The sequence below is a fragment of the Squalius cephalus genome, assembly GCF_949319135.1.
Source record: "Squalius cephalus genome assembly, chromosome: 1".
Lineage (NCBI taxonomy): Eukaryota > Metazoa > Chordata > Actinopteri > Cypriniformes > Leuciscidae > Squalius > Squalius cephalus.
The window spans coordinates 40,634,386-40,647,110 of NC_137122.1; the positions used below are offsets into that span (position 1 = coordinate 40,634,386).

General features: G+C 38.5%; 1 protein-coding gene across 2 annotated transcripts; it reads left to right on the plus strand.

The window, feature by feature from the left end:
* The first annotated feature begins 1,400 nt into the window (after window positions 1-1,400).
* On the plus strand, window positions 1,401-7,492 carry emc10 (ER membrane protein complex subunit 10). Of its 2 annotated transcripts, XM_079868852.1 has the most exons (8): window positions 1,401-1,548; window positions 1,709-1,775; window positions 1,861-1,973; window positions 2,092-2,205; window positions 2,760-2,944; window positions 3,328-3,421; window positions 5,451-5,553; window positions 6,102-6,424. In XM_079868852.1, the coding sequence occupies exons 1-7, from the start codon at window positions 1,453-1,455 to the stop codon at window positions 5,535-5,537; spliced, it is 756 nt and encodes a 251-aa protein (XP_079724978.1). In that variant the 5' UTR covers window positions 1,401-1,452; the 3' UTR covers window positions 5,538-5,553; window positions 6,102-6,424. The 2 variants fall into 2 exon arrangements, with proteins under 2 accessions (XP_079724978.1, XP_079724977.1); XM_079868851.1 differs by lacking the exon at window positions 5,451-5,553 and having other exon boundaries at window positions 6,102-7,492.
* Window positions 7,493-12,725: the final 5,233 nt, after the last annotated feature.

Consider the following 12,725-nt stretch of genomic DNA (forward strand, 5'->3'; position numbering starts at 1 on the left):
AAACTACTCTCTAGTGTCCAACTCCTGTCATTGCATTTTCTCTACTTGTGACAGCAGGTATAATGAAGATAATTAACCACAGACTTGTACACTGGCGCACACATTTACTGAACGTTAAGAGCTCTATGTCTTTCAAGCATGTGTCTTTGTCCAGTTTACCCGTTAATGTATTTTGGAAATCCGTCTTGGTCTCACAGTGAACCCTGTTGGTTGCAGACTCAATGTGATGAGTCAATCATACAGCGACATCTTTCCTAAAACACACAACAACAAAAACACTCAATTTGCAGAAAATTGGACCACTGAGTATGGATTAATCGTGGAGGGAAATCTCTGTCGTGAAATGAATTACAAAAACAAGCTGAAGATTGCGAACAGCGACTCCTATTGATTCAGTGATTCGTGTTGCACCAAATGCAGGTGTAATTCAGATTTGTAAACAGAGGGGGCAGTACATCATATATTTTCTGGACACTATAATGGTACTAAAATGAACCAATTTTTGTGAAAAAATTAAATTAATAGCATCCGTGAACATATTTTTTTATTTTGGAGGTAGCAAATGTTGACTTCTGTACCCCCCCAAAAAATTAAAAGTAAAAAATGTACAGCTATTCAATTAATTCAATTCAAATTTAAAACGAGAATCTGCTAAAACACACAAAAGACTGAGTCCCGCTGTATTACTCAGGCTGCACTGCAGTGTCTATTCACAGGCGCGATCCCACTACTGATCGGCACGGGGGCTTTGACCTGCTCCGTCTCCGACCTGGGCCGGTTCACCCCTCCTTAGACGACCTGGTAGTCCCGGGCTCCCCCAGGAGCACCATATCGATACCGAACTTAGTGCGGACACCCGATCGGCATAGTCCACAGCAGCCCAGAACCCCTGAGCTCAAGCGGTCCGCCAGCCTCAGCCTCCCAGTAGCTTGGATTACAGGCGCACGCCACTGCACCCGGCGAGAGAAGAGCCGATTCTAGCAATACTTCAACCTGACTGCGCTCCAGTGTGCAGCGCGCCCTCTAGTGGCTGCAAGGAGGAACTCACTCCAACGGCTAACGGAAACATAGCAAAAGTATCAGTTTTAGACATATATAGACATAATGATTTTAGTGACTACATAAGACCGAGATAAATGAGGATAAAAAAAATGTTTTAGTAAAGCAAGTAAAGCAATAAAAAATAAATAAAATAAAAACTCTGAAGACTTTTAATGTGTTATCCAGTTGTATATTGTGAGAGACATATTAATGCTTTACAAAAAAATACCACATAATGTTTTTATATATTATATATAATAAAAAATATATATAATATATATACATATATAAATGAATATACATTTCATAAGTGAATGGAGGAGTATCTTTAATGTCTTTACGACTTTTGTTTTGAAACGCCGTATTTCCGTTACACAGAGAGGAAGTCTCTCTCTCAAGGCTTGCGACAAAATGTCCACGAAAAGAGGCTTGTCGCTTATTTTGTCCGTCCTGTCAACTATTACGCTGTTATGGACACAGTTTGGCGAATGCAATAATGGTCGAAGGGTAAGTTGAATATGTCCGTTAAACATCAATCCCGTCATGTGTATTCTGTGCGGATTTGCTGATTTCTTGCATGTGGAGCTTGTTAGCATGTTAGGCTGCTGTCTGATGTGTCTGTATGCGGGGTGAATGTAACGTTTGGCTAAATGGTTTTGTTTGACAGTTAGGAGATGCGGTGGAAACCGATTTCAGCGGATTCTCTGTGCCACTAGAGCACTCATTTGAAATAGGTGAGTATTAAGGTAAATATTTAATAGTTAGCCTGTCTATTAATGTGTCTCTTTGTAGTGTCGTGACTGCTTGTTTTTGTTTCAGATGATGTTCCCAGATTTCGCCTTCGTGGTGCTCTACAGTTCAGGGGTGGAAGGGAAAACGGTGTGTATCTCGCACAAAACCAGCTCTCTGAGAAAGACAGGAGTGCAATGAAGGTGAGAACCTGCTTTATTTTTAGGAAAGCCAGGATATTTGTCATAAAGGATGAAATGTCGTAACCTTGTCTGCTGTCTCTCTGGTCTAAATGTGTATTTCTCTGCCTGTGTCCTTCAGGATGTGGCAGCAGTTGATGGTCTGTACAGGGTCCGGGTGCCTAGAGTCTCTCTACAGGTGGACCGGCAGACAGAGAGACAGTCTGAAGGTTACATTACAGGGTTTGTTAGAGCTGTAAGTCAACCTCCTGCAAATATCAACATTAGATATATTTGAATTTAAATATCAGTATATACATGTTTAAAAGTTTGGGGTCTGTAAGAATTTTATTTAAAGAAGTTCATTTATAATATTCGTTAAACTGATCAAAGTTATAAATGCTGTTCTTGTGCACTTATTATTCATCAAAGAATCCTGAAAATCATGTATCATGGTTTCTACAAAAATATCAAGGACAGCTGTTTTCAACATTGATAATATTAATAAATGTCTCTTGAGCGAATCAGCATATTAGAATGATTTCTGAAGGATCATGTGACACTGAAGACTGAAAATTCAGCTTTGCCATCCTAGGAATAAATTACATTTTATAATATATAAAAATAGAAAAAAAGTAATTTTAAAGTGTACTATTTCACAGAATTATATTATATAAATTAATATTTATATTAATTATAATATAAATTATATTTATATAATATTTTTATTTAATATAAACTTTTATTAAAAATTAAATTTTTATAGATATTTTAGCTATAAATCTTGTCTCTGTCTTTCTTTTTTTGCAGTGCTCGTTAGTGGAGTCCCACCTCAGTGACGTCATCACCCTTCACACTGATGTCAGCGGAAATGTCATCGGCATTTCCATAGTGACAATCCCCGGTTCATGTCGTGGAATAGAGGTGGAGGATGAGGTTGACCTGGAAGTTTTTAACACAACAATAAGTGTTGTGGCACCTGTCACTGCACCCGTGTGAGTACACACACACACACACACACACACACTTATGCTTTTACGCTCAGACTGCTATTTCTGTTACCAGTGATTCTCAACATTTTTGACTCCAAAGTACCTCTTTTTTCCAAGATATTCAAATGCCCTTCTGTCTAACCAGATATGTATCTCTGGTAAATCTGTATTAATATAATTAAATGATCTCAAAAATATGATAGCAGTTTAATGTTATACGCTGAAATAATTGTAAGACATATTGGGCCCCTCTTGGAAGTCTGCAGGCCGACACATTTACTTTATTATTTGAAGAGTATACAAACAGTGCACCCACAAATTGCACTGTCTGTATATGTTATTATCAGCTCCTTTGGAAATTAGTTTGTCTTGTGCCTCTTATTTAGACCCGAAACAGCACCCTACATTGAGAGGATGGAACAGGAAATGGAAAAGAAAGGCAAAAACCCACAAGAGCAGAAATCCTTCTTTGCCAAATATGTGAGTATTTTTATTATATGTGAGACTGAAGACTCGTTACTGGTTTGAGTTGTGCCAGTTTTTTCTTGACTTTTCTGTGAAAGTTAAGTTCACTGAAGTAATTGTGTTTGCATTTTGACTAATTATTTATGTGACAATTTTTCCCAACTATCTAGGTCAGCGTTTCCCAACCGGGGTGCTGCGAGCACACTGGGGTGCCGTTTGGCGAGAGCAGGGGTGTCCTGTAAAAACTCCATCAAACTTTTTAAGTATTAAAAAGTATTATGTACCATCATTCTCGGATGTCTCTAATAACAACAAATAACGCACACAAATTTATAATAAAAATGCAAATCGTAAGTTTCCGACGGTCATTTGCGGGGGTAGCGCATGATTTCATTCCCAGTGCGTACACATAAAACGCCCTCTTTTTCATGGCTTGTTGCGCGTACGGTCAAATACACACGAAAATATTGTCACAACGTCCGCCTTGCCGCTTAGCCTATTCACATAAACACATCGGTTATGTCCGTGCTGTCAACAGTAACGCATACGATGAATGTTTTTCAGTTTAACACGTTAAAAATATTTAACGCGATTAACGCCGCATCTGTTTTTTTCTGTCATCCTTTGGCTGGCGTAACATTATATGATCACGTTCCTCTTCATGCAAAAGCTTTTAAACCATTCAAGCGCGACATGACAAAATAGAACTTGAAAAAGTGTCTGTGAATGACACACACGACACACAGAACGACGCGCGCCAGAATAGACTTCTCTTTCGCGCTTGAGCCATTAATTACACACAATTATGCCAAAATTTCCGTTTTGTTGAGTATCCTCATAAGAGCAGTCTTAAATTAGTTAAATAAAGTCTTAAATGAATGTAAAGAGTTGTGAGAAAAAAGGCACAGGTAAATATAACATTTATTATGGGCTTATGTGAAGATTGTTTTAACTTCACTTTAAAGTTATTTTTTTTGGAGCCTAATAAATGTTAAAATTGATAGCTTTCAATTATACTGTAATGTTGAATGGCGATAATTAATGTTTAAAATAGAAAATAAATAAATAATTGAAGACATTTGGTATCAGTGATACCGGCCTTCATTCATTAAAAAGATGCCATTAAACAATTATTGAAAATATACTGTCTTTATGTTGTTTCTGCATTAATTTGGAGATTAACTGTGAAATGATTACAAAATAAAATATATTAAAAACTTATATTAAAAACAAGCTTGTGCAAACAAAAACATATTGTGCAATTACAACAACATTATCCCAATATAAAAACACAAATACACTGAGTGAGCAAACATTTAGGTGAGATTTGCAGTGGTAATTGAGTAATGTTTATATATATGAATAAAAGCCTTAATTAAATATGAGTGATCTCTTCAGAAGAAATTACTGATTCCTTGACTTTCAATGGATGGACAAAAATATTTGATAATATTAGAAATATCTATATGACAGTAGACGGTTCTGCCCTGTGGTATTGAAAATCGATACATTTCAAGGTATCGTATCAAAGTAGTTTCATAACAACACTAGTGTAGGGTGCCACACATTTTTGACAAATTTCAAAGGGTGCCGTGGCTGAAATAAGGTTTGGAAACACTGATCCAGGTAGTAAAAATGTGGAACCTTATGCACTATCATCACATTAATATTTTCTCATCTTTTATTTTACCTCCTTTTGTGTAATAACTCCTTTCCGAATGGCCTCTATTCCTGCTAATAGTTTTCTTTTTTTGTTGTTCTACTGTGTCTCTTTAGAATTAGTTTGTGTATCAGTGGACTGCAGTGCCCAAGATGACCGTTACTGTATTTTTTTGCTGTATTGTGAGCTTACAGTCATTTCATGACTGAAGTTGCTGGTCTGTTCTGTCCTTTCCTAAATACAGCTACCAGTATTAATGTCCCTCCTTGTAACCAACCTCTAAACTCTCCTGCAGCGTGTGTCGTGGTTGGCTGTTCTGCATTCACTATGCTGTGACTGTGCTGTGTCTGTGTTGACTTTGTGCTGGTCTGTGCTGTGTTCCAGTGGTATTTGATTCTGGGAGGTGCAGTGTTCCTCATGGCCACCAGTTCAGCACAGACCCCACCAGGGGGCGCCAGAGAGCAGAGCTGATTTCCATTCATTTCAAGTACTGAAACTCATTTAAGCCTATTTGGTTACTCTGTCACTCCCGCTGCATTTCTCATTGTGTGTGTATATGGGTCTGAACAAGCACCCACATGCACACAAACTCAAATCCTCTGATCCTTCCTCTGTTTCAGCTTGGTGTTCAGTTGTTTGATGTGCTTTTTTCGTGTACGTTTCTTGCTGGGTCATGACCAAATCAGTGGTGTTTTGATCAAATAGGGTCTTTTGGCCAGTAATATTAGCAGGTGATGATAGTCTCAAGCTCAGAGATGTTCATGACCCACTCTGCTTGCTTCACTCTGTTCTTTCAGTCTCATTTCTCCCTCATAGTGGAAAGTCATTTGTAAGAAGCAGTAAGTGGTGGAGGTTGGACAAAAAGAGAGCAAGGAAGGATGAAACTGAAAATGATTTGCTTAACTTGCCAATTAATCCAAAAGCCTGTGCACCTAGTCATTGACTCCGGAGAGGAACCGTCATGTTGCATTTCAAACCGCTAACAGATATGTTGAAAACCTTCTTGTGTGTTTTTCTTTTCTCTTTCATCACCAGTGGATGTATATTGTCCCTCTTGTTCTTTTCCTGATGATGTCTGGAGCTCAGGATCAGTCTGGAGGCGGAGCCGGAGGAGGGGCGGGCAACGGAGGAGGACGATGATCCCCGTGGCAGCAACAACTCCTGTGTTGTACATAATATTTTAAAGCCGATTTTGAGTTCACTGACACACATCATGACACGTACACATTTACAAACGAAGGATTGTTCTGGAGAAATAATAATTGAAAAGCTTAACTTATAACTGCATTCTTGGATTATGTTTTTACTACTGATTTAATAAAATAATTTGATGACCATTCGAAGTTGTCAGAGCATGGATGTTTTCAAGAAGTATTGTCATTCATATTTATAATACAAGCACTTCGAAAACTAAAGCCGCGTCACACTGGACTTTGAGCATGCTAAATTTCCTACGGACACTGCAACAGGCGCAAAATAACTTCTCATTCTGTGTTTTTTTTTTAAAGAAAGTACAACAAAAATGTCAAAATATGCAATCTACTCCACTTTACTGCAATCTGCAGATTTAAAGTTTGCATCTTTTTGCTGCAGCTAAAAAAATCACGTTATGGCATATCATTCTTCTGTTAGTCACACGTCTTCACGTAAAAGGAATTCGCTGGGCAGAGTTTCCCGAACTTGAACTTTGGAACACAGCGACATGCAAAAATGATTGGCTTGAGCTTGAGTTTCCTGTCTCCCTCATTCGCATGCGTATGAATGGAATTCAGTGGAATGAAGAGTGTAGTTTGTTCTCTCCTTAACAGGTGACCAGAGGATGGAGATCTTTACAACTCCATCTATAATGCTCTCGTCTTTACCTCCTTGCCTTGTTTTCTGACCCAGTGCCATTTGGGTTTATTTTACATGTTGATGTTGGAAATACCACTTCTCTTTGCACATTGATGCCATAAATAACTGAGCATAAGCCTGAGAAGTTTACTGGTAAAAAGTGAAGTGCACTATGGGTTACAATGTATTTACAGTGTATATTACAGCTTCTTTATATTTTTTTAAACGATATTAAATTAACTTTTATTCAGCAAAGACACATTCAATTGAAATTAAAAAGACATTTATAATATTGCAAGATATTTCTATTTTAAATAAATGCTGTTCTTTTGAACTTCATATTTATTTATCCATCAGAGGTATTCCTTAAGCAGCACAACTGTTTTCCACATTGATAATAAATGTTTCTTGGGCACCAAATCATCATATCAAAATAATTTCTGAAGGATCATGTGACTCTGAAGACTGGAATAATGATGCTGAAAATTCAGCTTTACCATCACAGGAATAAATTACACTTTAAAGTATATTAAAAATATTTCACATTATTCCTGCTTGTACTGTATGTGTATTCAAATAAATGTAGCAGTGGTAAACATAAGAAACTTCTCTCAAAAGCTTGAAAAATTCCTTACTTTTGAATTATAATGTAGGTGACATGAAAGGGACTTTTTCCCCCAGTTATATTCAGAAAAAGGCAGCTCATGGCAACAGTTGCTTGAGATTAATCATCAAAGCTTGACTTTCAACAGACATGGCTCTTCTCTGAGATTTTATCCATCCTCTAGACGTTGCCAATCATGCGGCTGGTAGTTTGTTTGCTGTAAACAGAAGTGAACTTGGGGATAGAATGTTCTTGATCGACTCCCGCGGACCATATGCTCATGTCCCCTTTCTGTGGCTATCTTTGTCAGCTGTCAGTCATTCTCAGCTTGTGGGCCTGTTTGTCTTGGGTCCGTTCATGTATAACTTTGGCAGTGTGTGGTAAATCTGGATCTTACGAGGCTCAGCACAGACAACACTCTATCGTGTTCCCCTAAACCCTTGACCACACCACCCACCCATGTTCTCTGAAAGGTTTTGTAGTCCCATGGAGCAGGACAAGTCAATGACCTTAATCAATCACTGTCAGTCTCTTTGTGTCCAGGCCAAAGTCAAAGTCATGCTTAAACTCTGAAGCGAGCGAAACAGAGCTTGAATGAATTTTAAAGTCATTTGCAAGTAAAGGGATCTGCTGGTATGCCAAGGTCTGACATCTTTGCGCTTACTGGCCTCTGTAAACAGCCCTGGTGGGCTAAAATGTACCAGGTCAAACGACCAAGCAGGAGACCGTCATTTGTTTCCCCGGCTTTAACTGTTAAACCAATGAGAAGTAAAACATTGTACATTTGACTTTACAAATCTCAAGCGTTTGGCCCACTCTAAATGTTTGGTATTAGGTAACTTGTAAATTTCTCTACAAATAGATCATTCAGTGAAGAACTATCATCACAGCCCTGATGAATGTGTGGATACCAAGAAGCACATGCTTGAAACTGAGACAGAACAGTGGTGTGTGTGGCGTCATAAGGGCATTTCTCTCTGGCTCACTCTTTTGCTCTCCGCCTGCCACTGTATTTGTCTGAACACAGAGAAAGACACAAAAAAGCCCAAAAAGAGAATAACAAACACAATTTGACATGCTAGTTTTAGTCAGTTAGTATTGCATTTAGGTCACAAAATATTTGCAAGTTATTTAGACTGAAATGTTGTTGTTGTTTATTCAGGGAATAAACATTTTGTTCATTTTTTTCCCAGGAGAAATGTATCGTGGTATGCGACTTGCTCAACTTTTGCTAATATAAAGTCTGATTCTGAACTCAGTCCCACTTCAAATATGTCCACAAGAAGAACTGGCATATGAGAATAGAGCACATAAACATGGCAGGAAAAGGAAACAGAAACCTCTGTTTAGAAGAGGCCTCTGTCAGTGGACAGTCATAAATCTCACATCCTGTCACTGTCTGATCAGCTGTCGCCATGACTACCCATTACTCAGAGCGCCAGGGATGCCACTGGGATTTTTAAGTATTCTGAGCTTGTGTTTACTGCAAAGGTTTAGTGAGGTCTCACGGTTTTGATTTTGCTATTGACACATTAACATGTTTATTTATATATATATATAAAGGTGACATTTAATCTGTGTATTTTACTTTATATTATATTATTTTAAATTATATTAATCACAAATGGAATATTAAATGATATAAAATATTATAGTAATATATTCATAACTATTGAATAATATGTAATCATATATTTTGTATATATATTTTTATATTGTATATAACAATACACACACCTATATAATATGATTATAATATAATATGATATTATCTCATACTTAATATTGCATTTGTGCTACTAGTTTTATTAGTTCTGTTGTTATTGTTGTTAATTTATCTGTTCTGCTTAAACCACAAGTGTGTGTATGTATATATATATATATATATATATACATATATACATATATATATATATATATATATATATACATATATATATATATATATATATATATATATATATATATATATATATATATATATACATATTTATATAGGCTATATATATATATATATATATATATATATATATATATATATATATATATACATATATATATATATATATATATATATATACATATATATATATATATATATATATACATATATATATTGTCACGCCTATTCAGTTGTGTTTGTTTTTAGTTTTGTTACATAGACTTTTACTTTGTTTTCATTCATCACGTGTTCCCTTGTTTGAATTTCCCGCCACTCATCAGTTTCCATGGACAATATTCTTCACAGCTGTTTGTCATTTAGTTCATCACCATGTGTATTTAAGTTCCTATCCTTCAGCCTGTGTTTGTTGGTTGCTATTTATGTTTGCATTTGTTTAAAATTTTGTTTTGCATTATGTTGAATTTGTTTAAAAACTCTGTATTTGACCAGAGTTTACATTATTAAGGACTTTTTGTATTGGAACCTGTGGAATCGTCTCCATCTTGTGACAGATCGACCAACCCAAAAGATGGATTATGCAGCTAAGTTTTCTGTGATTGGCCAGGAGGGCGTTGATTTATTTATTTTATTTTTTTGCTGAAAACGTGTCGTCTTGTAGTGATGGGAAGTCTCTTACGGCTCCCAAATGGCTCTTCATTTAGTATGATTCAGACTTCTATTTTAGCCTAATTTAGCAATTGTGAATTATTTTTATGTTGGTAAGCAATTTTTTATTCAGTGTTTTCATAAAAGCCTTTTTTATAAAAAAAATGTATTTAAAAAAAAATAGTTCCTATTATTTAACATTTCAATAAAACTTCAATATCAGATGCCTCCGCTTGGATGGGCTGATGCGATTTCTCCTCTCTGACTATTTGTCCTGTTTTTGAGAAGTCTCCAATATCATTGAAGTGCAGCCAGATGCTGCTGCTTTTTCGGTTTTCGCTCATTTCTTCACTTTCTCCCAACGCGCTTGCATTTAAATCCGGCTCCCCTGCCTCTTTCTGTCGCTCTATGTACCTGGCCTGTACCACTACACTCGCTATCTTCGGAGCGTGTGTCCCCCTTCCTTCTTTCACATAATGGTATGATCCTAGTCTATCCTCCCATGTGATTGGCCATCCAAAAAAAGTTGCGCTCCTGCCTGGGTCTGAAGATTCGGCTCTCCCCGAATGGGAGTCGGCTCTTCTCGTTTGCTACAAAGAATTGGCTCTTAGTGCCGACTCGTTCACGAATGACACATCACTGTCGTCTTGCCATCACCAGCTCCTTCGACGACAAGACCCTGAAGTCTTTGTTCTGGATCTGGGCTAACTATCTCTATACCATAGACCTCCCAGACACCTCTGGAATAAACTGGAGGGATGTCATCATCTGGTTTCTGGAGACTGTCTACCCCCTGTCCAGAACACATCTGGATCCAGATGTTTCCCCCTTAGACAGAGCTACCACCCGCTGCGATGCGTCAGCCAGAGCCTGATGATAAGTGGACAATGCTGACCCTTGCAAGAAAAAGGACCCTCCATCTGCTCAGCCAGTCCTCCAGCCCCGGCTCTGCTGGAAGTTTGCAGTCCTTCGCCTTCTGTAAGGCAAAGCTGTGACGTCAAGCCTCAGGTCGAGCAAACTCCATCAGCGCCTGAGCGAGTAGAATCTATGGGTCCACCTTTCGACCTTTCGACTCCACTGGGTTCCCTCGTCCCATCAGCTCCCCCTTGGTCAGTCGTCACTCTACCTCTGCCACGGACTTGCGGATCTTCCACTTCGCTCCGTTCCTCCACCCCTATGGCTGCAGCTGGCTCCTGCTTCCCTTCGGATACGCTTCAGTCCTCCATCACACCGGCATCGCCTCAGTCCTCTCCACCTCAGATGCTCGTTGGCTATGCCTCCTGTGCCAGTGATGTCGCTCTGCTCCATCGGCTCTCCTTCTGCGCCCTTCTTCCTCCAGTTGACGTCAGTCTCTACTCCACCTTGGCTCCTCCCTCCTTCGACTCCGCCGTGGGCTGTTGTGTCTCTAGGCTCTGGGTCTGTGCCATCAGATGTCCACCATCGCTGCCGGGGTCTCATCGCCGTCCTTCCATCACCATCCCTTCACCTCCTCCTTGTCCGCCTCCACTCCACGCCACGAGGTTGAGCCTTCCAGGATGGGGCGTTCTGTCATGCTTATTCAGTTGCGTTTGTTCTTGGTTTTATTTTCGTGGACTTAGTTTGTTTTCATTCATCACATGTTCCTTTGTTTGAATTTCCCGCCACTAATCAGTTTCCATGGACGCTAATCTTCACAGCTGTTTGTCATTTAGTTCATGTGTATTTAAGTTCCTATCCTTCACTTTGTTGGTCTGTTTGCGTTTAACGCACACCCTGTTACACCCTTTGTATTTTACCACAGTTTACTATAATAATAAAAGACTTTTCGTATTGGAAACTGGAATCTTTATCTTGTGGACAATATCTTTTGATAATAGTCACTTCTGATTTATGCAGAACAGACAAACATTGTGCTGGTTAACCTGCAAACATTGTCATTCCACCGATGCTATTTCGGCGGGAGGTATGGTTAGGGTGTCTCTTAAAGTGTCTTATACATTCACCTACCCACACAATGTACTGTGTTTTAGCTAAACATAGCTTACAGTTGCCACCTATTAAAATTCCACCGACTAACTTGCAGGTCTTCAAAGTGGAAGGGAAGCCGTTTCTCATTACCGTGTTAAAGAGAACCGAGGTGCTAAGAGTGAAAAGAATGAGAGAGGAGGAATACACCTGTCTCATTTATCAGGAATGAAGATGGGCTAGATGCTTACATAATCGACAGTCTGCTTTCAAGCATTAAAGTCGAAGATGAAGAAATGTCTCATTACGAAGCGATAATGTGCTGTAATATGGTTCAGTGGATCCACCTTATTAGTACATATTTGTTGTTTTTTATGATCCTTTTGTTCCATTAAGGATATTATAATTTTTGGAGGCCTTATGAGGTGTGACATGTTCTGCAGCCAAGTGTCAGCTATATCAGTAAATCATTTATTTCAAACCGCATTGCTTCGAGGTGGTTTAGAGGTAAGATTAGTCTAAATCTTCGGCTTCTTATGACACCCTCCAGGTCCATTTGCAAGTCCAAAATCTCAGTATTGGCAAAGTTGCTGTGGATACATAACATTTCCCACAACATTTCGGGTTGCGTGTGAAGATGTCCTTCAGGCGTGACAGTAATGTGAGTGCAATGTCAGACGCCCAGCTGAACGCTGCGGTCAGAAAACTTTTTCTTTTCTTTTTGTATAAA